At 42.1% G+C, this 21,480-nt stretch overlaps 1 protein-coding gene across 8 annotated transcripts in view; it reads left to right on the top strand.

Moving 5' to 3' along the window:
• Positions 1-503: 503 nt before the first annotated feature.
• Positions 504-21,480, top strand: part of LOC102054629 (TLE family member 1, transcriptional corepressor) — a 160,752-nt gene continuing 139,775 nt past the window's right edge. For 7 of the 8 annotated variants that reach the window (XR_008730399.1, XR_008730400.1, XM_055699913.1 and 4 more), the window contains exons 1-4: positions 504-632; positions 1,229-1,329; positions 2,967-3,030; positions 3,124-3,168. Coding sequence is in view for 6 of the 8 variants with exons in the window: in XM_055699913.1 (XP_055555888.1) it covers positions 609-632; positions 1,229-1,329; positions 2,967-3,030; positions 3,124-3,168 (234 nt within the window). In the remaining 2 variants the exon portion in view is untranslated. Of the gene's footprint in view, positions 633-701; positions 1,079-1,228; positions 1,330-2,966; positions 3,031-3,123; positions 3,169-21,480 lie in introns of those variants that run through there. The other variant, XM_055699911.1, reaches the window with a different exon arrangement.

Below are 21,480 nucleotides of genomic sequence, written 5' to 3'. Positions count from 1 at the left end.
GCCGACGCCCGGGAGCAACGCGGCCCTCCCTGGAGACTTTCTCTCGTCCCACCGGCTTGCGACGGTCCCGCCGCTGACGCCGCGTCCCGCATCCTCCGCCTGGATTTTCCCCTTTCGGCAAGGGGCAGAAGTGGGGAGAGGATTCGCCTCCGCCCGCGGTTTCGGCCTTACACTTGCACCGGCAACTTGCGAGGCCGAGAGGGAGATCACTCGCTGCCGCGGCGGGGCGGCCGCTGCATCGCCTCCCCGGGCGCCGTCGGGTCCCGTCCCGTCCCGCCGCGCCCGGGCGCTGTGGGCGCCGGCCGCAGCGCCGCCGAGGAAGCGCGGAGCGGCGGTGACCGTCCCGAGCGCGGCCCGCCCGCCTTCCCCGGGCACCCCCAGCCCTTCCCGGAACAACAGCAACAAAGGACGCCGCGGCCGGGGGATGCTCCCGCGGCGGGGGCACTGAGCGGCGCCTCGCCCCGCTCCTCCCCGCGGCGGCGGAGGGAAGGCGGCCGGCCGGTATCGCCGCTCCTGCCCCCCTCGGCGCGCCGGGCGTGAAGCCAGGGCAGGGCGGGCGGCTCTCCGCAAGAACCGCATTGCGAGGGAGATCCGCCGCGGCCGGAGCCATGTTCCCCCAGAGCCGGCACCCCGTAAGTACGGACGGCGCGGACGCTCGGCGGCCCTGGGGGCGCGGGGCCGGCCGGGGAGCGGGGCGGTCCGGGCGCTGCCCCCGCCGGGGCTCCCCCGCCGGGCTGCGGGGGGGCGGGCGCCCTCCCAAGTTTGTCCTCTCTTGGGAGGAGCGGCGCGGCCAGCGAGAGAACGTGCCGCCTCCCCGACCCCTTTTGTTCCGCGGGCAACTTACTTGCCGCGGGAATTGCGGCGAGGAGTCGCCGCCGGGCCGGGCCGGGCCGCGTCCCCCTCCCCGCCGAGCGCGGCGGCCGGGTCGGGGCGGCCGTGCCCCCGCGGCGGGGGTCGCGGGGAGGAGCCGGCACGCCCCGCTTTCCTGTCAGCGGCGGCGGCAGGAGCGGGTGGGTCGGGGCCGGAGCGGCTCCCCCAGGGCGGTTAGCCTCGCCCCCCACAGATGAGGGACGGGAAGGTGGGTAACGTGTGCGCAGCGCCCCGGGGCGGGCTGGGCTCTCCCTCCCCTCGCCCCTGCCGGGGCGGGCACCGCCGGCCCCTCCCTGCGGGGCGGCCGCGCCGTGTCTGAACATGCCTCTCTCTCCCGTGCCGGCCGCCGCTGCGCCAGACCCCGCACCAGGCTGCGGGCCAGCCTTTCAAATTCACCATCCCGGAGTCGCTGGACCGCATCAAGGAGGAGTTCCAGTTCCTCCAGGCGCAGTACCACAGGTGAGCGCCGGCGGGCCGCCTCGGGGCCGGGGGGCGCAGCCCCGGCTGGGCGCGGGGGGCTGCACTGGAGGGCCCCGTCCAGGCGGTGGCGTGCGATGTCGAGGCTGGGCCCCGCCGCGGGGCCAGGCACCACCGGCCGCCGCCGGCCGGGCTGGTGCGGGGCGGCGCGGGGAAGCCGGTCCCTGGCGGGGCCGGGGGTGCCGGAGGACGGGGCGGTCGGGAGGGCGGTGCTGCCCGGGGCGCGCCCTCCTGCCGGGGTAGCTGCGAGGGGCGGTATTCTCGAAGCTGGAGCGGTTCGGTGCTTGTACGCGTTAAAAAAACAAACAAACAACTTGTGAGGGGTCCTTACGTGGAGGATTCTTTTAATTATGTCGAGGAAAGACCTGCGCTAATGCTGCGGCACAGAGCATTAAGGAAGCTAATTCTCATGTTTGCTCATTTGCGAGTGGTGTTAATGCAATTATTAATAAAATGCCAACGTGCAGTGCTTAAAGAGCCGAGAAGGATTGTTAAAGCACACAAGTACTGGAGTACTCATACAAACTTGACGTGAATCCACTGAGGCCGTGGCATGTGTTCCTGGCTGTTGTGCAGTGTCCTTCAGACGTTCTTGTTGCATTTGTGCTTGCTGTTGAGGTCCCTACAGAGATTTAGTAGAGTGTGGGTTCTTGCATACACAGGGCAATTGGTATAAAGGGGCATTAATCTTCCCCAATTTTGTACTTACATGCACCTGCGGGGCCTGTGTAGGAGTAAAAGCTTTGCAGGTTTCCCAGCCAGAAGTTGCTTTGTTTTGATTAGGTTTCCTCTTTCTTACCTGCGATACTGTTAGCCTAAATCGTTAACTTGTTTAAGCCATTTGTTACTTTAGAAGTGCATTGTAAACTATAAACGTTTGTTGTTGCAGCTGGAAGTGAAAAATGCGGGCTTACACACCAAATGTTCCCTCGGTCCTTTACTAGTGTCATAAAAAAAAAAAAAGAAATTCATCAGTGTGCCAGAGAACAAAGACGATGTCGAGGCATTTGCCCTCAGCGAAACTAGTTAGAATTTTATCGTTGTTAGTGATGAGATAGCAAGTGCTGAATGTGACTTCTTTTCATTTGTCAAAACAAAAATACAAACCAAACTTGCAAGTAAATGATAGTCAGTTACTGATTTTTTTCAAGCTCTGGGCAAGATAACCTTAGCTAGAATGTACCTAAGGTTAAGAATTATAGACATACTCAAGCTGTAATTGTAAACCTGAGTGGTGTTACTTGGCAGTAACTTACTAAGTGGTGTATACAAGGAAATACTAATTTTTTTGCTACTGAGAAGTACTTTGAAGAAATTCAGATCCTGTTATAGCTTGAAAGTTGTTGCACTTCATGGCAGCTCCTTGTCAAAGCATGAAGATTGGATATGTTTGGGTTCTGGAGACAGTTCGGGTCTCATACAGCACCCATGAAATACCTTTTAAATTTCCTGTTCAGCGTTTCTGCTTAAAGAATGAATTGGGTCTTGCTGTCTGCATTTGTGTGTTAATGAGTTTTGTTTTTTTTTTAATTAACTGTATCTGTTAAAATACAAATGAAGTAGGTAGATGTCAAAACAAGTGACATAACACTTATATTAAAGTGTGATCTATTTTGTAGCCTTAAATTGGAATGTGAGAAACTGGCAAGCGAAAAGACAGAAATGCAGAGGCACTATGTGATGGTAAGTATATTTGTTTTTTCTTTATTTCGGTAAATATCTCCTAATACAATGTAAAGCAGCATAAGAAAATAACGTATGGTCCTTTATTTGCAGTATTATGAAATGTCGTATGGATTAAACATTGAAATGCACAAACAGGTAAGGCATTTTGTTTTCTAAACCACAAAATCTGCGGTGTGTCTAGTGCATTTAAATGTAGCTGTTCTCTTTATGTTCGGGTGACTATATCATGTGTCTGAATCAATAGGCTGATTTGTAGCTGTGATTAGTAAACCTTTGCCTACCTGCTGTCAAATGATGTATAGATTAGGTTGAGTGACAAGGCTTTCTTGGTATTGGTCGTGAAAGACGTTGGCAAAAATAGGAAAGGTCTTGTGTCCGTGGTTTCAAAAATATAATTCAGTGCTTTATGTGGTTTTATTTTGTTAGTGAGCCTTTGATGTGTAGAACTGGTCTTATGCATGTGTAGCATATGTAGTGATAGTTGCTCCAATCCTTGCCATTCAAAGGTATGAAAAGATCAGTGACTTGGAAAGCTCTAGTTATGACTATGAGTTTGCAAGTTCCCATAAAATTCACACTTATGGCCACTATTATGGTGAATAAAAAGAGTATTGAACTGGAACAAGACACTAAGGACCTCATAAGAGAAGAAAAGCTAAATGATTGCTCAGCCCAGAGGACCCTCAATTGAGTAGTCATTGTCTGCCAAATAAAGCATTAATGGCAGGGTGTAAGTATTCTGTAGATACGCTGACATTCACTTTTTCATCAAAATGCTGGTACAATAAGTCTTTCAGAGATCGATGGCCTCTTTAAAAAAATTATCATTAGATGAAGTTGCACAGTTGGACACATTTCAAAGTGCAACAATACAATTCTTTCTTGATGTGTATGTGCTATTTCATCTAAAACGCTTGTTTCATTAAATTAAAGAGCATGGCTGACCGGCTAGGGCACAGCGAAGAAATTGATTAGTTCAGGCTTCAGATCTTGAGTATATTCAAAGACTTTCATTAAGCAAGTGAATTGCAGAGTTGAATTTTGCTTTTGTAACTCTGAACTCTTTGATATTTTTTTTGGTTTGGTTTTTTTTTCCCCTAAAAATATTGATAAGGATATTGCAGTTCCATGATAACTTTCTGTCTGCAAAGCTGGGTAGGTATTTTCTTGTTTTTTAGAGGAATGCATGTTCGAATCCAAAATGCTGGTAAAAGAAGAAATATTATGACACCTCGTTTTCTTTAAAAAGTAATGCAATGAATAGGAAGGCAGCACAACTAGAGTAGTGTTTGAATTGGTTCTGTACTGTATCTGTATTAGTATTCTTGTGTCTTGTGTTTTAGGAGAAAGTCAGTTTTTCTGTGAGGTGGCTTTTTCAGGCTTTGTGATTTTGGAGATTTCTTTCTTGGATTTTATGTTCTGTTTTTTGATTTTTTTTTTTTTTTTCTGCTCCTAAACAACTTTTTGGCACATTAACCTGTGAGGAAGCCAATGTCCGTATAGGAACTGCATTTGGTGCAAAGTGGATGTTGGTTTTGGAAGATCTTTCAGGAGAATGTGTGATTTCAGTAAATGTACTAGGAATTAACTTTAGGTAAAAATCAATTAAGCCCACAAGATTAAAGAGTGTCAGAACTGAGGTTTCCACTTTGACCTTAACATCTGTGTATTGCAAGGGTTTAATGTTCTGTATATATGGTAACTATAATTACATACCCAGTAGGCAGTGATACTTCAGAAGCTTTTAAGGTTTTTGGCAGAGCATTATACCTATGTTGGTTCTAGCCAGGGAGAGTAGAGCAACTTGCTCTGTGTATGTTGTTAAGAAAATAATAAGCTTTTGAAGGCATAAATACATTTCCCTGGATGTGAATCTCAGATATTATGTTTTTACATGTTAAGTAATTCTAACTTCCAATAAAAGTAGCACCTTCATTTTAAAGACTCTTGATTTAGGTGCCTGAAGTGAGGATGCCAAATGGTGCTACAGTTCAGTATGTAGGTGGCCTTAGATTACAGGAAACAAAAAAGCCTACCAGTGACATTCTTCTGAATTTGCACTGCTAACAATAAGTTCTGAGGAGGCTTTTGGCAGATAGTAATCATAATTCTTATTAAAAACCGGTGACGTCTAGCCCCAAGGGTGTAGCCAGGCTCAAATTGATGCTTTTTGCTGGCTGATCACCAGCATGGCCTAAGTGCTCATTATGTTGTAGAGAGGGCCTTTGGAGCTCTCATTATGTTTGACAGGAGTTCTCTCTAGGGGGAAACTGGGCATTAGCTAGACTCCTGACAGGCTGAAATTATTCCTGCTTTAAGGCTTATAACCAAATGCTAGCAAGGCATCATCAGGGGACATGAAAAATTGTCATTTCTGACAACATCTTTGTTACTGAAAAATGCAGTGATGGGGAAACTTTCCACTGAGCAAGCTTTAACGTTTTAAGGCCTGCCTCCTATGTGGATGCTGCACTCTGTGTGAAGCCCTTCAGAGTGCTTGGGTTGCTGATTGAAAACCAAAAAATTACACTGCATACACTGTGTACATCACTCTTAAGGTAGAACCGCTTTGATGATAAAGTGAAGTAGTTGCAGTTTGCCTGCATATGAAAGGATCGACTACTTCTGCTGATACAACTGTATCAGTACTTCCCTCTTCATTTAATTTGGTATTCTATTATAATTTGACCAAAACAGTTAGTCAAGACTTGACTGTTGCTATAAACAGACTTAATTAGGATGAATGTTCCATACACAAACAGCTTTACTGAAGAGCTTTCCACTTGAATATGTTGCATTTGAGTCCAGAAATGGCCATGGGAAAGATTCCTTCACAACTTTAGCTTTGGCATGACACTTCACAGAGTTTATTGCATAACTGTGTACTTAAATTGACATGCTGCTGCATTTCAACCTGCTGACTGAACAGTGTTCAGGAAATAATCATTTTTGGCATATTTGTGCCTGGTTTGTAGGTTTGGGTGGTTTTTGGGGCTTTTTTTGGTGTTGGTTTTTTTTTGGGGGGTGTCTTGTTTCTGTGTGTGTTTTTCTTATTTTTTAAGAAATAAACTCTGAAATTAAGAGGATGCTGTGTGTCAATTCTTACATGTTTGCAGAGAAATTACTTTAAGGTGAATAGTTACTAAGTTCTGCATACCTGAAAAGGAGACTAGCACCTGAGGATTTGTTTAGGTTAAATGCATTTGATTCACATATTGTTTTCATATGTGTCAAGGGGACAGAATAATTAAGGATGTTTTGTGTGGTCTTAAGTTTCTCTTTTGTGTTATACTGTCCAGGTCAGATCTTCTCCACCGTGACATCTGTGGCTGCAAAGCAGATTGGGGGAAGTTCTGTTTAATATCGTTATTGATGATCTGGATGACAAGATTGAGTGCCTCCTCAGTAATTCTTGCAGATGACATCAAACTGGGGGGAGTGTTGACCTGCTGGAGGGCAGGCAGGCTCTGCAGAGGGATCTGAACAGGCTGCACCGATGGGCTGAGGCCAATTGTATGAGGTTCAACAGGGCTCAGTGCCGGGTCCTGCCCTTGGGTCACAGCAGCCCCACACAGCGCTACAGGCTGGGGCAGAGCGGCTGGAAAGGGCCTGGTGGGAAAGGGCCTGGGGGTGCTGGTCCACAGCCGGCTGAGCGTGAGCCAGCAGTGTGCCCAGGTGGCCAAGGCGGCCAGCAGCACCCTGGCTGGTACCAGACACAGTGTGGCCAGCAGGGCCAGGGCAGCGATGGTCCCCCTGTCCTGGGCACTGGTGAGGCCGCACCTCGAACGCTGTGTTCAGGTTTGGGCCCCTCGCTGCAAGAGGGACGCTGAGGTGCTGCAGCGTGGCCAGAGCGGGCAGCGAGGCTGGTGCAGGGTGTGGAGCACAAGTCTGATGGGGAGCGGCTGAGGGAACTGGGGCTGTTGAGTCTGGAGAGGAGGAGACTCGGGAAGCTCTCTACAACTACCTGAAAGAAGGTTGTAGTGTTGTGAGTGTGGGTCTCTTCTCCCAAGTAGCAAGCAGTAGGACAAGAGGAAATGACTTCAAGTTATGCCAAGGGAGGTTTAGATTGGATATGAGGGAAAAATTTCTTCACTGAAAGGCTGGTGAAGGATTGGAAGAGGTTGCCAGGGAAGTGCTGGAATCGCCATCCCTGGTGAGGACCTTAGTTACATGGTTTAGTGCCGGGCTTGGCAGTGCTAGGTTAAAGATTGAACTTGATCTCAAAGGTCTTTTCCAACCTAAATGATTCTATGATCAGCTGCTAGGGCCAAGATGTAGAGTTGGTTGGGTGTTACAAAATACCACTGTACAAGGTTACTGCCCCTGGCTATTAGAAAATAACCTTTTTATTTTAACGAGCTCTGTCATCTTATGGCATAAGTCAGAAGATAAGGCTTCCGGTGCATTTAATACCTGGATTGTTTAGGTGCAAGATTAGGTTGTGTTCAGTGGCAGGCAGCCAAAGAAAGGAAAATTCATTGCCGCTGAACCAATTGACAGACTGTATAAACTACGATAGTATCTGGGTTTCAGCTCTCCCAGCAGTGACAGCTTGGTTTCCTTCTCTTTGGGTGGGTTATTGTGTTCTCTCTGACCTGTCAGGAGGCAGACCTGTCATTCAGTACTTTGCCTCTTATAGAAGAGTATACAAACTCCAAAACTGTGTATGTTAACCAGTTGTACAAGAGTTAAATGTCTGTTTCAGCCTGGACTGTTTTGTGGCATATTTTCTAATGTTCCACAGCAAAGGACAGAATCTTCTACTGGTATCTCATTAGAATATCAGTCTTCAGGAGTGGGTTTAATAGAAGGGAATTAAGAGCTTACTTAGCTCTCTACAGTTCCTGAGTAGGATGGCTGTGCTGTTAAAAGGGATTTGAAGATAAATTAATTTTTTTTCCTACTTGCAGTTTAATTATTGGAATGAAAGACTTGATGATTCCTTAAGGTTTTAGTGGTATGCAGTAAGTGTTTCAAGAGCATTTTACCGTTGGAAGTGCCACATAAGAATGTAAAACCTGTTTTTTTTTTAAAGAGAAAATGGTAAGGTAGGTTGGGACATAATATTTTTCACTCAAAAATTGTACTTTATTTTACTGCATGCAGCCATTTCAGCCACAGAGTTGCCAGTCTGAGTGTGGAGGAAAGACTAGCATAATGACCTTTCTTGACTTTTGGACCACATTCCAACTCAAGGTCAGCATTATCGTGAGGGAGTTATCTGACAGATTCAGGGCACTGTGTGAAATAAGTCTCCATGTGGCTTTTAGATAACCATATTGTCAGATACCATCTATTATGTCAACGCCATATACGACTTAATCTCTGAAGTATGTCACAGTGTAAACACAGTACATATGTTAAATACCGCCTGATCATCTCACATTTTAGACTTGGTCTGCCAAATTTCAGGTTCCTCATAATCATGGAGGGAGAGAGAAAACCTGTTCCTACCGGCTACATTTTTAAATTTCCCTTGCTTTGCTGTAACTTACATTGCCACATGTCTGTTGATTTACAAACTTTACAGATTGCTTCAAATGGGCAAAAAAAAAAATAAAAAATGTCCTGGTATCTTCTGGGGCAGGGAGAAGAGTAAGATGGAAGATAACTTTGTGAATGAGTGGTACCCTTCTGTCACAACAGATTCTAGGGAAAAAGCTGAATGCTTTTCCCCCTTCTGCTGGTTGTTACACCAAGTCAAGCTGAGCATGTTAATTGCCTTTTCTCCCACCCTGCTCCAGCAAGTGTTTGTGGCAAAGTAGTAAAATAGCATTGTGTCTCTGGTGCAAAGTGGAAGATAGGATCTTTTAGCTTTGATAGTACGTCACCATTGGCATACAGTAAAAGCCTTTAGAAACACTTTTAGATTAACTGGTGCTTATCAGAAGACTGCACAATACTGTTCTGTTAAAAAACGGTAACAGCTTTGAGTAGAACTAATGAGTTTATGTTTCCACTTGAAGTAAGATTTGGGGATATTTAATGGCAATTATGTCAAACACTACTATTTTTGTCTTTTCCATCACACTTGTTACTTGGACTCTGATTGTAACTATTCAAGCAATAGTAGTTGCTCACATAGTTTCTTCCAGAAAGGGGAAAGCCAACAGCTGATGGAGAATTCTTGGTTTTTCAGCATGTATTTGTCAGAATAGCTTGCTTAAGAGATCAGACATTATTACTTGAAGGCCATGGCTTGCTTGTAAATTACTTGCAGGTTGGTCCCAATGTCAATCTGAACTTGGAACCTGTGCTTTTGTAAGTATCAAATTTCCATCTTAAGTATTTTGTGGAGGAGTTGTGTGACCTCTCTGGGCAGCACTTTCCAGTGTTTGACCCTCCTTCATTGTGAAGAGTTTTTTCCTTCACTAACTGGGACTTTGCCTTTCTGCACTGGTGACTATTGCCTGCCTTTTCTTCTGCTGTGCACCTCTATGAAAAGTGTGGGTTTGTCTTCTCCATAATCAAGAATTGGTGTCATGGTTTAACCCCAGCTGGCAACTAAGTACCGTGCAGCTGCCTGCTCACTACCATCCTTCCACTCAGCCCTCAGTGGGATGGGGAGGACAGTCGAGAAAAAAGTCAAACTCATGCATTGAGGTAAGAATAATTTAATAATTGAAATAAAATAACATATTATAATAATAACAATTGTAATTAAAAGGAGAGAGAGAGAGAAGGCGAGAGGAATAAAACCCAAAAGAAAAAAAAAAAACCCACAAGTGATGTACGATACAGTTGGTCACCTCCTGCTGACTGATGCCTAGCCAGTCCCTGAGCAGCAATCAGCAAGTCCTGGCCAACTACCCCTGTTTATGTAGTCAGCAAGACATATGGTACGGAATATCCCTTTGGCTAGTTTAGGTCAGCTGTCCTGGCTCTGCTTCCTCCTGGTTTCTTGTGGACGTGCTCACTGACAGAGCATGGGAAACTTCTGGATTAAAGTAAGCACTACTCAGCAACAACTGAAACATCAGTGTGTTATCAACTTTATTCTTGTACTAAATCAAAAGCACAGTACTGCACCAGCTACTAAGGAGAAAATTAACTATCCCAGCTGAAACCAGGACAGTCTGCAGTTGGATGTCCTCTTCCATTAATCCTTTTCTTCTTGAAACTTAATTTCTTCCTGGTACATGTGTGCTCCGATTCCCTGATTATCTTACTGGTCACTTAGTGACTCGTTCCAGTTTGGCAACATGTTCCTTTATGTCAAAGAAGGGGAACAGAAAGGGGAACAATTTCTTTTAATCAGCCAGCTGGTTACAGTCATACTGTTGCATCCTAGTATGAGGTGTAGCCTTCATCAACACAAGGGTGTGGGGCTGAATGCATATTCAACTTGTCCTCCAGGACACCTGTGCCCTGTTCTGCAAAACTGCTTGCTCTAATGTGTTTCCACCCTGGCTGTGCTGTTGTGGGGAGGAGGTTGTCCCAGGTGTAGGACAAAACCCAACCTTTGTTTGCTTTGAACCTTATTTGCACTGTATTTATTTGATAGCCCCCAGTTCTCAGAATAGACAAGTTGTTGATGCCTAGCTGCTTTTTCAATGCACTCAAAATATTATCTCTCTCTCATAACCCATCTGTACTGACTCCTTTTCAGGTTGGGCAGTCCCAGCCTATGCAGTTGTGTAGCTTTCCTTGATCATATTCCTTGCTTTTCCCTCAACCTTTTTCATTTTTAGCTTAGCCTGTTGAAATGAAAGGGATAGAACTACATGTAATTCCCAGGGTGCAGGTGAACCAGAGATTTATGTTATCACATTATTTTGTTTTCTGGATGTTTTTCTTTTTTTCTTCTTAGTAAAGTTCCCCATATCCAATTTCTCTTTTGGCTGCCATAAAATGCTGAACTGCTGGACTCTCTTTTCATGTTTGAGTTCTTGCTGATGAATGATGATCGTAGGCTCAGGAGCCATCATTTTACATTGAGTCTACGGGTGGTTACTCCCAGCGTGTGTAAATTTTGTATATATGCAATTCTTTTCATTGCCCATTTAAACTTGTAAGTCTCATTGCAGTTCTTCAGCCATTGTTTTTACTTTGAATTCTCTTATGGAGCACTCACTGCTTACTCACCGCTTGCTGTCTTTTCTAGGCTGCACTGCTGAACATATTCATAAAGGAGATTGTAGTGAAGGCTCCTATGGAACTCCACTGGTGACCTGTTTATGGCATAGTGCTGGAGATGACTGAAGAGTAGCTTAGAGCTTGCTGAAATAGAGTTTATTCTTAAATGAATGCTAGTTTGAATCTGACTAAGAACAATGTTGAATTCTCTTGTTTGGAACCATAATCACAGTATGTTTAAATGGAATTGTAATAGAATTTATTATAGTTTGTAGCATTATTTCATAGGGTAATAGTATTTTAACTTTGTAAGTGTTGAGCATTATTTTAGTGGTTAGCAAGCTATGAAATGTACTTTCTAGTATGGGGAAAACATTTCAGGAAATTTATCAGATTGGGTTTCACTGAACTTTTCATAATGATGATAGTATACTGTGGCTAATGATAAATTGCACAGTGTCTAAGAGGAGTCTGTTCTGTAATTGGGCATTGGCTGAGTTTCTCTCACCTGTTCTTTATGTTCTTCAGATGTGTGAACAAATTAGCACAGATGATATAAATTACAGATTAAAGTTCTTTGAGGGGTGCTGAGTAGTAATCTTTGTCAGGGCTGCATATCTGGAAATAGGTGATCCAAAGAGCTAACTAGCCTTTTTGACTATGTGATAAAGCAGAAAATTGAAGTTAAATTGTGTTTTGGTGTAGGGTTATTTTGCTTCTTTTGGTTTTGGGGTTTTCTTTGCCCTCCTCCCCCAGACACATGGGTGTTCTTTTTCCTGTTTTGTCTTTTTTTATTCCTCTTGAAGCTTTTTGATGTTTGTGTAAACAGTTGGTCAAAGCAACTTACATGTAAGGTGGCCAGTCAGTGTATTGACAAGAACAGACACAACAGAAAACTGCATTAGGAGGCAAGCCATTGGGATTTGCAGTAAATATATTACAGAACTCAAGTGAATTGCCGATACTGCTTGTTTAGCAGTTTGCAAGGGCAATGTTAGTATGGATTTTTGAATTAGAAGGGAAGGACTGTTCTTTCTCTGTGCTGGAACATCTAGTTGATGGCTAAGGATAAAATTGATTTAGAGAACAAAATGCTGCTGCCTCTGTTTGTACCATTTAAAAGGTTTCTATGGATTAGCAGACAAAACCAAAAATAGCTTCCAGTTTTGGAGAAGGGGAGCAAGAATGAGTATACTTTTCAGCTACACCTTGATTAGGTACTAAGTCTATGAGGAAACCTGCAGTTGTTAGGTCAAGAAAAGGAGAAGACATCTGAAACTGGGTGGTTCTAATGATCTGCAGAAATCTGCCTATTTATGAAATGGTTTAAGTGTTCTAAAATACCTGAATTTCTGTGCTTTCTGCTTCATGGTATGATGTCCTCAACTTTATTAAATGTAAAAGTTTGAGTTAAATTCCTGAGGGATGGGAATGAAAACACCATAATTTCTTGGGAAACATAACTAATAGGAAGGTCATTCTTTTGTGGGGTTGTCACAGTAGTTTCTGTTTACGATTTTTGTTTTGTTAAAAAAAAAAAGCTGAAACACTTATTGCTGTTCTTCATGGGCGAGTCTGAGTGCAAGGTCATTCTGAATTTGTTTTTGTAACTGGCTATAAGGTTTCCAGCTGTTATTTTGTAGACAGCTAGCTGTCTGGCCTCGAATGATGGACATAAATTGCCAGTTAAGAGAATGCAAAATCTTTAATTAACAAGACCTATGGGAAGCTCTTAGGTTGTTTCTTTAAACTGAAATACTGTCTCACAAATGGAGTTTGTTATGTAGTGTGCAAAGAGCAGCTCTGACAGAGCCAAGATATCATTTATTGTATGTCGATGCAGAGGTGGGTGCTAGGTGGCAATCCACACCGCTAGCACGCTGCTTAACACATAGCATAGCTACTTTTTTATACACTTTGAACTATTGTAAACAATTACATTTAGCCACACTTAATTCTCACTTGTTCTTGTGAGCTTCACCTGCAATTGAAAGTACAGCTTCCCCCCAGCCTCACCTGTTTTGTGGGGAGGGGGCTTTTTTTAGTCTGGGGCTTTCTTTGCTCAAGGGTGGAGCTTTTAATATGCTAAGTAGGATAGTTACGCATAGTTCCAGTAATTTTCTGTTTGGTCTCAACTGTGTGGTTTTCCTTGATCTTCTTTTGTTATGTCCCAGCTTGACATATTTACGGAGTCTGTTCCTTCTCCCAGGGTTGTGTTTTGTTAACTGCTTGTAACATTCTGTTTTTCAAATTCTTTCTTGTTTTTCATTGTAGATATTTACATACTCTGCGTAAAGTTCAAGTCTGATCTAATACGAACCAGTCTACATTATGAACTGCAGAATCACAGCACTGGAAAGGACCTAGTGCCTCTCTTGTGTCCTAGCAGGATCAGCTATACCAGTGTCATTGCTGATAGGGTGCTTGTCCTGTTAGCAAAGACAATAATAGTGGTGACTTGTAAGCTCTGTAGGTAGCAGAGGGAGAGCAGGTCATTCCCTTGCCTTCCAGAACCATCTTCTATACCCCTAGAGTCTAATGTTCATTTTCTGAACGTTGGTGCCTGGCTGAAGTACAGTGCCTGAAGTAAGTGCAGTACTCCAGGGGAGGAAGTGCCGTGCTGAGTAGCATAGAAGGGTTACTTAGCGTACATCTTACTGTGGTGGTAGCTTTTTTTGCAACAGCATGCTATTGACTTATGTTCAACTTCTGATCTGCTGTGACTGAGAGATTCCTTCCTGGCCCATTATTTCCTTTTCCTTTATGTTCCTGTCTAGGCGTGCTATGGTCCTTTATCCCTATTTATTCCTATACTACTTTTTCATTTGTAGTTCATTTTTTCCATTCACTGCAAAGTGAGTTCTGAAGCTATTCTCCAGCATATTTTGTCTTTCCAAGCTTGAAGCTCTCTGCAAATTAAGGCTTAGGGCAAATGAAGAGATCTTCATGCTTACTAGTAGGAAATACAGAAAAATATTGGACCTATGATACATACAGAACTTTTTAATTTGCAGAAGAGAAGGGTGCATTCATACATGGTTTAATCACTAAGTAGTTTTGTACTTGTTCCTGTGAAGTTTTAGCTGTGCTGTTTGTTGCCCCTATAGTGCTATAAGCAACAAATTCTTAGTGAAGACATTGATATGATCTGCCTCTCAGCCATAATTACTTTACTTTTTGGACATTGCATCATTCTGATTGCTGTTCACTGCTAAAAAATACTTTTGTGATCTATATCCCAGTTTCACCTAGATGTCTATGGATAAGGGGCTTTTTAGTGCCCCAAACGTAAGGAATAGTAATTAAGCTGGTGTGTCTTTGCTCCTTTGCTTTCCCTTTTCTGTCTGTTGGGCACTGTTCTTTAATAATTTTGTATCCAGTTGGCATCTGCAGGTTCTGCAGGGTGTCCACTAGCTGCTCAGTCTTCACCAATGTGCTCTTTCTGTTGCATCAGGCCTAGTCAATTTGGAGACATTTTACCTGGAATACTCTGATCTGTTCCTTTCCTGTTTAAGCTGCAGTGTTGACCATGTGTAACTAGTAATTTATATTAATTATGTGGTTGGTGATGATTCTTGTATAGTCAAGACAGGTGGCAAAAAGTATAGACTTTCTGAACTTCTTGGTGTCTCTTGACCACATCTTTCCTTTTCTAATTGAGGGGACTGGACCACTATTTTTTTTTCTCCTTCAGCTATTCCAGCCTGTAGAGCAGTAACTTTACTTCAGCTGTTGTTTACTAGCGGCATGTAGATACCAAAACACATGCTTCTGTGGTATATGTTCATACTGTCTCACCTGGCCTAGTTTCCACTTCCTGTGTGCTTTCCTTTTTGCGTGAATTAAGTCAGTTAATAATTTGGAATTTGGTCTCTTGGCACAATTCCATCCCTTCCCTTCTTCATCTGTCCCTTCCTCTTCGATTCACAGATGTATTGACTATCATCAATGTCCTTAATATTTTTTTCAAAAAGAAAATGTACATAATACCATTTTTTTAATGTCATTCTTCAGTAACAGGTCTTACAAAGCTGATCTTACCAGGTGGTATTCACTTTCCTGAAGTCTTACCAGCTTTTTCATTCTTCCTTCCTGCCCTGATGATTATAAACTAGGCAGGGATTATGAACAGTCTTAATCAAATTAGTTGCTCTTTGGACAGTTTCAATTAGTTCTTCTCTATCAGAATGTAATCTAGATGGTATCTTTACTAGTTCTCTTCTATTCTATGAGCCACAGAACATATATATATATATAAAAATAAAAGGGTGGAGAAATTTACTGACCTGTTCCCAAAGTTTTGCTGAAAGGTTTCCAAACCTTTTCCCCATGTAGTGAAAAATCTCATGTTATTTTCACCTTCCGTAGAAGTCCTGTGGGGTGGATTATTCTGCTAGTTGCTAACAGAAGAGTTGTCAATCCTCTCAACCTGCTATTCATTACTGAGTCTCCTGATGGCACCTGAAACATCGATATGAACACCCTTTTAAGGCCTTAAATTGTTTCTCTGACTTTGATAGAGTTTTGAAACTGAGCTGTGAATATACTCAGTATTGTAAAAAGGCAAAATTACATTTAAGATACAACACTGCATGTGATTTAGTTGATGAGTTTAATTTGGTAGTTATTTCTGATGTCCTGGTGAAAGGTAGCATGTTGGATTCTGGGCCCCCCCCCCCCCCCCCCCAGTATTTCAGGCCCTTGTTTTAGTGTGCCATCTTTTTTGTGAGATGGCACACTTACTGTTCTAGTCCAGATTCTACTGCAATTACAGTCTTGAATGTTGATAAAAACAGAATCCTGACAGGGAGTTTTGTTATTGGCTTACATACTGTAAAAATGTCTGCTTTCTTTGAGGAACCCTATGCTCTGATCCCTGGAAACTGTGATTCTAGGCACTTCTGCAGCTATGCAAGAGCTGTAACTTTCTACTGCCATCCCAGTAAAGTGGCTTAGTGTGGCAAGGGCTGCAAGGGTGTATGCAGAAATTTGTGGGAGTGAGAATGAAATAGGAAGCAGTTTTAAAATAATGTCCTAAACTAAATGCAAAGCCAACAGAGCTCTCTTCTGATAGAGGTGTAGCAGTTACGGATATACTGCTTTTATTAATGCCTTCTTTCTTTTTTCTTCTCTTTGTCTCCTCCTTGTTCTTACATAGTGTAGTGTTTCTCAGTTGTCCAGAGTAAATGCAGCTCTTAATGTCCTTAATGGTAATAATGCGAAGTATACTGGACAATTTTGGAGACTGTGCTGCTTCTAGAGCACGATAAGAGCACATGAAAGTGCAGTCCTGTGGGAGGAAGGGCGCTCATCTGATAGCTTATTGTGTCCCCCAAAAACGTCTGCTCCCAGCTTGGTTCTCACCTTCTGGGCTGCATTGGTACCTGAGCAATGCCTCCTGTGAGCCTATTTAACTTGCTGACATGGTGGTTTACTAAGTTGGTCCTTTCCCTCCTCCTGTAGTAGTATTTTCTGCTTGACTTATTAGTTGAGATGTTGGACAAGTCCAACTGCCTCTAGCATGGTTTGAAGAAAGCGTGCTACTGGAAGCAAAGGTGGCAATACCTCTTCTGGATTTGAGTCAGCTTCTGACTTGCTCAGCATCTCATGGAATCTAAATAGAAGGGGGAACTGAGTGTGCTGGAAAGCAACTTGAAAGTAAAATAAAGCTGTGTGCACACTTCAGAGATTTAAGTACTTCTGTGTGTATTGAAGGTTAGCTTAGGCATGGAAACTAAGCTGTGGAACTAAAATTTGGATAAACACACCTTTTGTAGTTTCAAGTGATTGAGCAAGATGGGCTAAAGTTGGATTAAAGGAGAAATGTGGTAACTGTCCTGTTTAGCCAAGTTTAAGAAGAGTCTTGACTTGGTGAAGATGTGTGAAAAGAGCACTTTAACATCCTGACAACAGCTTCTTTGTTGCCAGTTGGCTTGGGTTCAACAGGATTTACAGCTGCAAATGGGATGGGCAGTTGTGTACAGTGGTTCATTGAGAGCTAAACAGCAGCCTTTCTCTATTATTATAGAAAGCATTGAAATTAGACATCTGAAATATATCCAGTCACTTCACAGTTGAACGAGGTCCAAACCTGTACTAGATGTTTGGCAAGTGTAGCTGTTGACTGGTGCATTTCAAGTAGCTTATGTTTAAATTAACATGACCTTTCTGTAATTTAAACTGACATCTAAGAGGATTCAGATAAGTGTAGTTTAGGTACTGCATTAAAAAAATACTAATTTCACTTTGGAAATGCATTCTGTGGTTTTACTGTGTTGAGTTTTTATTCTGTTAATGCTTCTGTTACTTCTTCCTCTCTGCACTCCCACTTGCAATATGGTGGTGTTTTGGTTTTTTTCATAGCTAAAGATTCTTCATGCCAGTCTTCTGGGGTTTTAATATCATTTTGTGGGTGGCTAACCTCGCAATTAAAATAAGTAGTACAAATGCGGGGCAGAGGGGAAGCTGTATTTGTTAATGCTATGTCATGTTAAACTGAGAGTTTATGCCCAAAATGCAGAGATTGTTGCGGTTGCTGAAATGAGTGCTACCCATTACCACTTGTCAGATTGAATTTCAAGTATCTTTTGAGAATAAACCTTCCCACCTTCTCCTATTGGTAAGAATATTAGTAATGACAGCGTTCATAACTTAAAACTGAATTTGAAGGCCACCTTCCACAGTTTGTGGTGGGGTGGTTAATATGGTGGTAAAAGGGAGATGAATGTGGCTACTTGTGTGAGTCAATTACTCAGGAGGCCTGTAAATTTGATTGGCTGCTGCATTTCTAGCAGAATCATTTGATTTGAGAGCAATAGAAAGATAAGATATCCAATTATCCAAATGATTTGCAGGGTTAGCCAACGTTGTCATGGAGACGCAAGTTGGAACAAATTAAATTTTAAGCAATAAAATAATCTCAAAGCACGTCTGGGAACAAGAAAACTTGGCAGTGGCACTTACCTGAATTGAATCTTAGCCTGACACACTGTTGTTTGACATTGATATACTATGGGGGCCTAAACTTTTAAGTGGCATGTTATCTTTTTTCCCTTTTGCAGCCGTTGCCAAAACAGATTGTAGTGTATTAGTTTTACATAAAAGGACATTAACAATATATGCATATCTCAGTGCCCAGCATGGATTCAGTAACTCATGAACAGCAAAGTTCATGGAATGCTAGCCTTAATAGTTTGAGATTTTTGAATATTTAACTTTCGAGTTTTAATTATACCTCCAACATGCCCTCGCCCCCTGAATTCTTAGCAATTTTTGGAAGTGCTTGAGTCTTCCTGCAGCGAAGTTCTAACAGCATGCACATGGCTAAGCGCAGCAAAATGGTTTTTTTGGAATTGGCCTGTGTGTGCTTTTTGCTGTCTTCGAAGATCTCTGTCACAAAAAGAATAAAGGCTACATTGTTTAAGTATACTGGTTGTTTTGATGATTCTACTGGAAAAATGAAAATACTAAATCAGTACTAACTTTAGATCAAGACTAATATATATACATGCAGTTTCTTACTCAAGGACTTGTGGTATGCAATATTTAACTGATTTCTGGGTTGCAACAGGGATGAAAAAAATGGTCAAGCACGTTCCATAAAGAGGGCTTTTATCCACAGGTCTGTTAGGCAGATGGAGATCAAAGTTGGTATGAGGTAAAGCCATTTGCAGCATTCTCATAGCCTTCGATTTTCTTCTCATCCTTACCATAGATAATCTCAAATGATTCAGTAATGACCAAAAGTGCAACATTGACCTTTACTCCCTAGTGGATTACTGTTACATGCTGTAAATGGCGGGAAGTCCATTTTGTTCTCCCTGAAGGAGTTCAGTATTGTACTTGGCTTTCTTTGTATTGAAAGTGTTAAGTAGAGGCAGAGTACTGAAGAATTACCTTCTAAAGCTTTTGTGAATGTGATTTGACAGTAAATTATTTCTGCATTAAAGGCTGATTCTGTGATTCTTTTGCTTTAAAGGAATGGGTCAGGACTTTGTGTGTGTCATCAGAACTTTGGATTTTCTTGCTTTACTTTTAATCATGTTGTTCCTAAACTGTATTCTTCCTAATGTAACGACAAAAATGATTCTCAAAATTGCGTTAAAGTAACTGAAGTAAATAAAGATGTAATAAATGCGAATATATAAACCTGTCCTTAAGAAGTGGTGGTGGAGTGAGTTCAAATACTGACTTAACTGTGATATAGGAAGTGCAGTTTGCAAGAAAGAATAACAAGCTTCTGACATACAGTGGACAGTTTTAACTGAGCATTGTTTTGTAAAGGAAGGTCTGGACAGCTTTGAGGAATCTTGGCACTGATAACAGAGCAGTTGTCACAGTACAGCTGATTTGCAACATGTTTGTTTTCACAGACTTAATTTTTGCTTTTGATCACCATGGATGCTAGTCACTAAAGCTAAAGTCACTACTGCAGCATGTATGGTAGACACTGATTGGAGCAAACCCAAAATTATTATTGGTGAAACCTTTGAAGCTGAAAGGTGATTGATTAATTCTCCTCAGAGGAAGGTTGCATTCTTCACTTGGAAGTGAGAGTGATGGTCCCCGTAGGCTGGGACTTCCAGCATTAAGTGATAAAACATGCGTGGGTATTAGGTGTACTGAGAAAAACAGTCAGAGTCTGGGTACTTGTATTATACTTTCTTCTTTTTATTCCAGTGCAAAAAGCTGTAGTTTAAGAAATCATGTTGATATACGTATGATATCTTACATGGTGCTTTGGAAAGTACAGGCTCTCAAAATGCAAAATGATCTGGAATAGACTACTGTAGAGGAAAACACTTAAATACTTTTTTTTAACAATGAAGAAAAAAATCAGTTGTATGTACAAGCTCTTTCTTAACTGCATAGTAAAATGTTTAAATGAATATTATATTTAGTAACTAGTCTGGCTGCTTTGTTCTTTGTCATTATGTTAAGAATTCATTTTAGCAAGAGACTAACTTAAGTACAAACACTCAGGTTTGGCAATGGTTAGGTCAAAACATTTAAGTCTTTAATTAGATGGAATGGAGGCAAAAAATTTACATGAGTGAAGAAAAAGATCTGTCAGCTGAACTTAATTTTACAAAATGCAGCTGAATTCCTTCATGTTAATTTTTAATGGTACTTCAGAAAGGAGGGTAGCACTTCAGTCAGGGGTCTGACAAGCTTGTCATTTGCAAATAAATCAAAAGACAGTCATTATAACAGCAAGAACCAGTGAATGATGTAGTTTTGTCATTCTTGGATGGGCCTGACACTCAAGTCCTCTATTAGAAATGAATGTATTCAAGAGGCTCTGCATTAAGAACACAAACAATTAAGGGCACTTCAGATGCTTTGCTAAGAGCTGCCATAGAGCTAGGAGGGCTTTCATGAGAGATGCAGGCTTCTACAGTCTGCTTTAGCAAGGAGTCAAAGAACATGGCCAATCAGTCATGTTTCTCTATGCTCGAGCAGCTTTCTGCAAAATGTTGTTTGTTGACTCATTCTTCTGACTGCCCTATATGTCCCAAGATCAGCAGTTAATAATAGCGATGTTGCATTGGGAGGCCTCTAGAAGTAACTGATAAGTACCCTACTTTTAAGACTTTCAAATGCATGAGCCCCAAATCTTGAATATATAGCTTACTGTAATGCCACCGATTACTGATGTTTAGACTTGATTAAGGAAGCTTTCCTGGACTCCTTCAAAATAGGTGTTTGCTTTCAAGAGTGAACGAATATATATATATACACACACACGTATACTGGAAGATATTTCATCTTGAAAGGTGAATCTGTGTTGCCTCTTGAACAACTGGTTTTATATTTAAAGTAAGTTCCTTTTTCTCAGTTCTGAAAACAACCTCTTGCAACTCCTGATGGGCAAGAGTAGGTGAATTGTACATTAAAACCTAACTTTCACAACTCACTAGAGAAAAAACAACATTTCTTAATATGTTTTTGAGTAAGAATTTTTTTTACTAAACACTTGAGCACAGTAAACAGGAGGCATATAAAATATCACGGTTAAATAATTTTAAGTACCTTAATTGTGTGTGGCAAATGGGACTAGCAGGCAGACTGCCCCTTAAATGCAAGCAGATTTTTGTTATGAAGCATAGAATAGTCTTTTCAGTTTACTTTCAGTGTAAATATCTCAACTGGCACTTGTGACAGAAGCAACAAATCTCAAAATAAACTTATTTATGGAATATGCATTTAAATTTACCAAGCACTGTTGATGAATATTAACAATGCTGTTCACTTAACGGTCATCAGTGATGCCCTGCTTTGGTAAAGACAAACTCAGAAGGACACATTTTTTTCAGTTCTGATATTAAGTTGGGTATGGTAGTACTGGGGATAATAATTTTAAAGTAAGGT

Source organism: Falco cherrug, chromosome Z (genome assembly GCF_023634085.1).
Source record: "Falco cherrug isolate bFalChe1 chromosome Z, bFalChe1.pri, whole genome shotgun sequence".
In the NCBI taxonomy this organism is placed as follows: domain Eukaryota; kingdom Metazoa; phylum Chordata; class Aves; order Falconiformes; family Falconidae; genus Falco; species Falco cherrug.
Note: the sequence above shows the minus strand (reverse complement) of the source record. Positions and strands in the feature narration are given on the sequence as shown.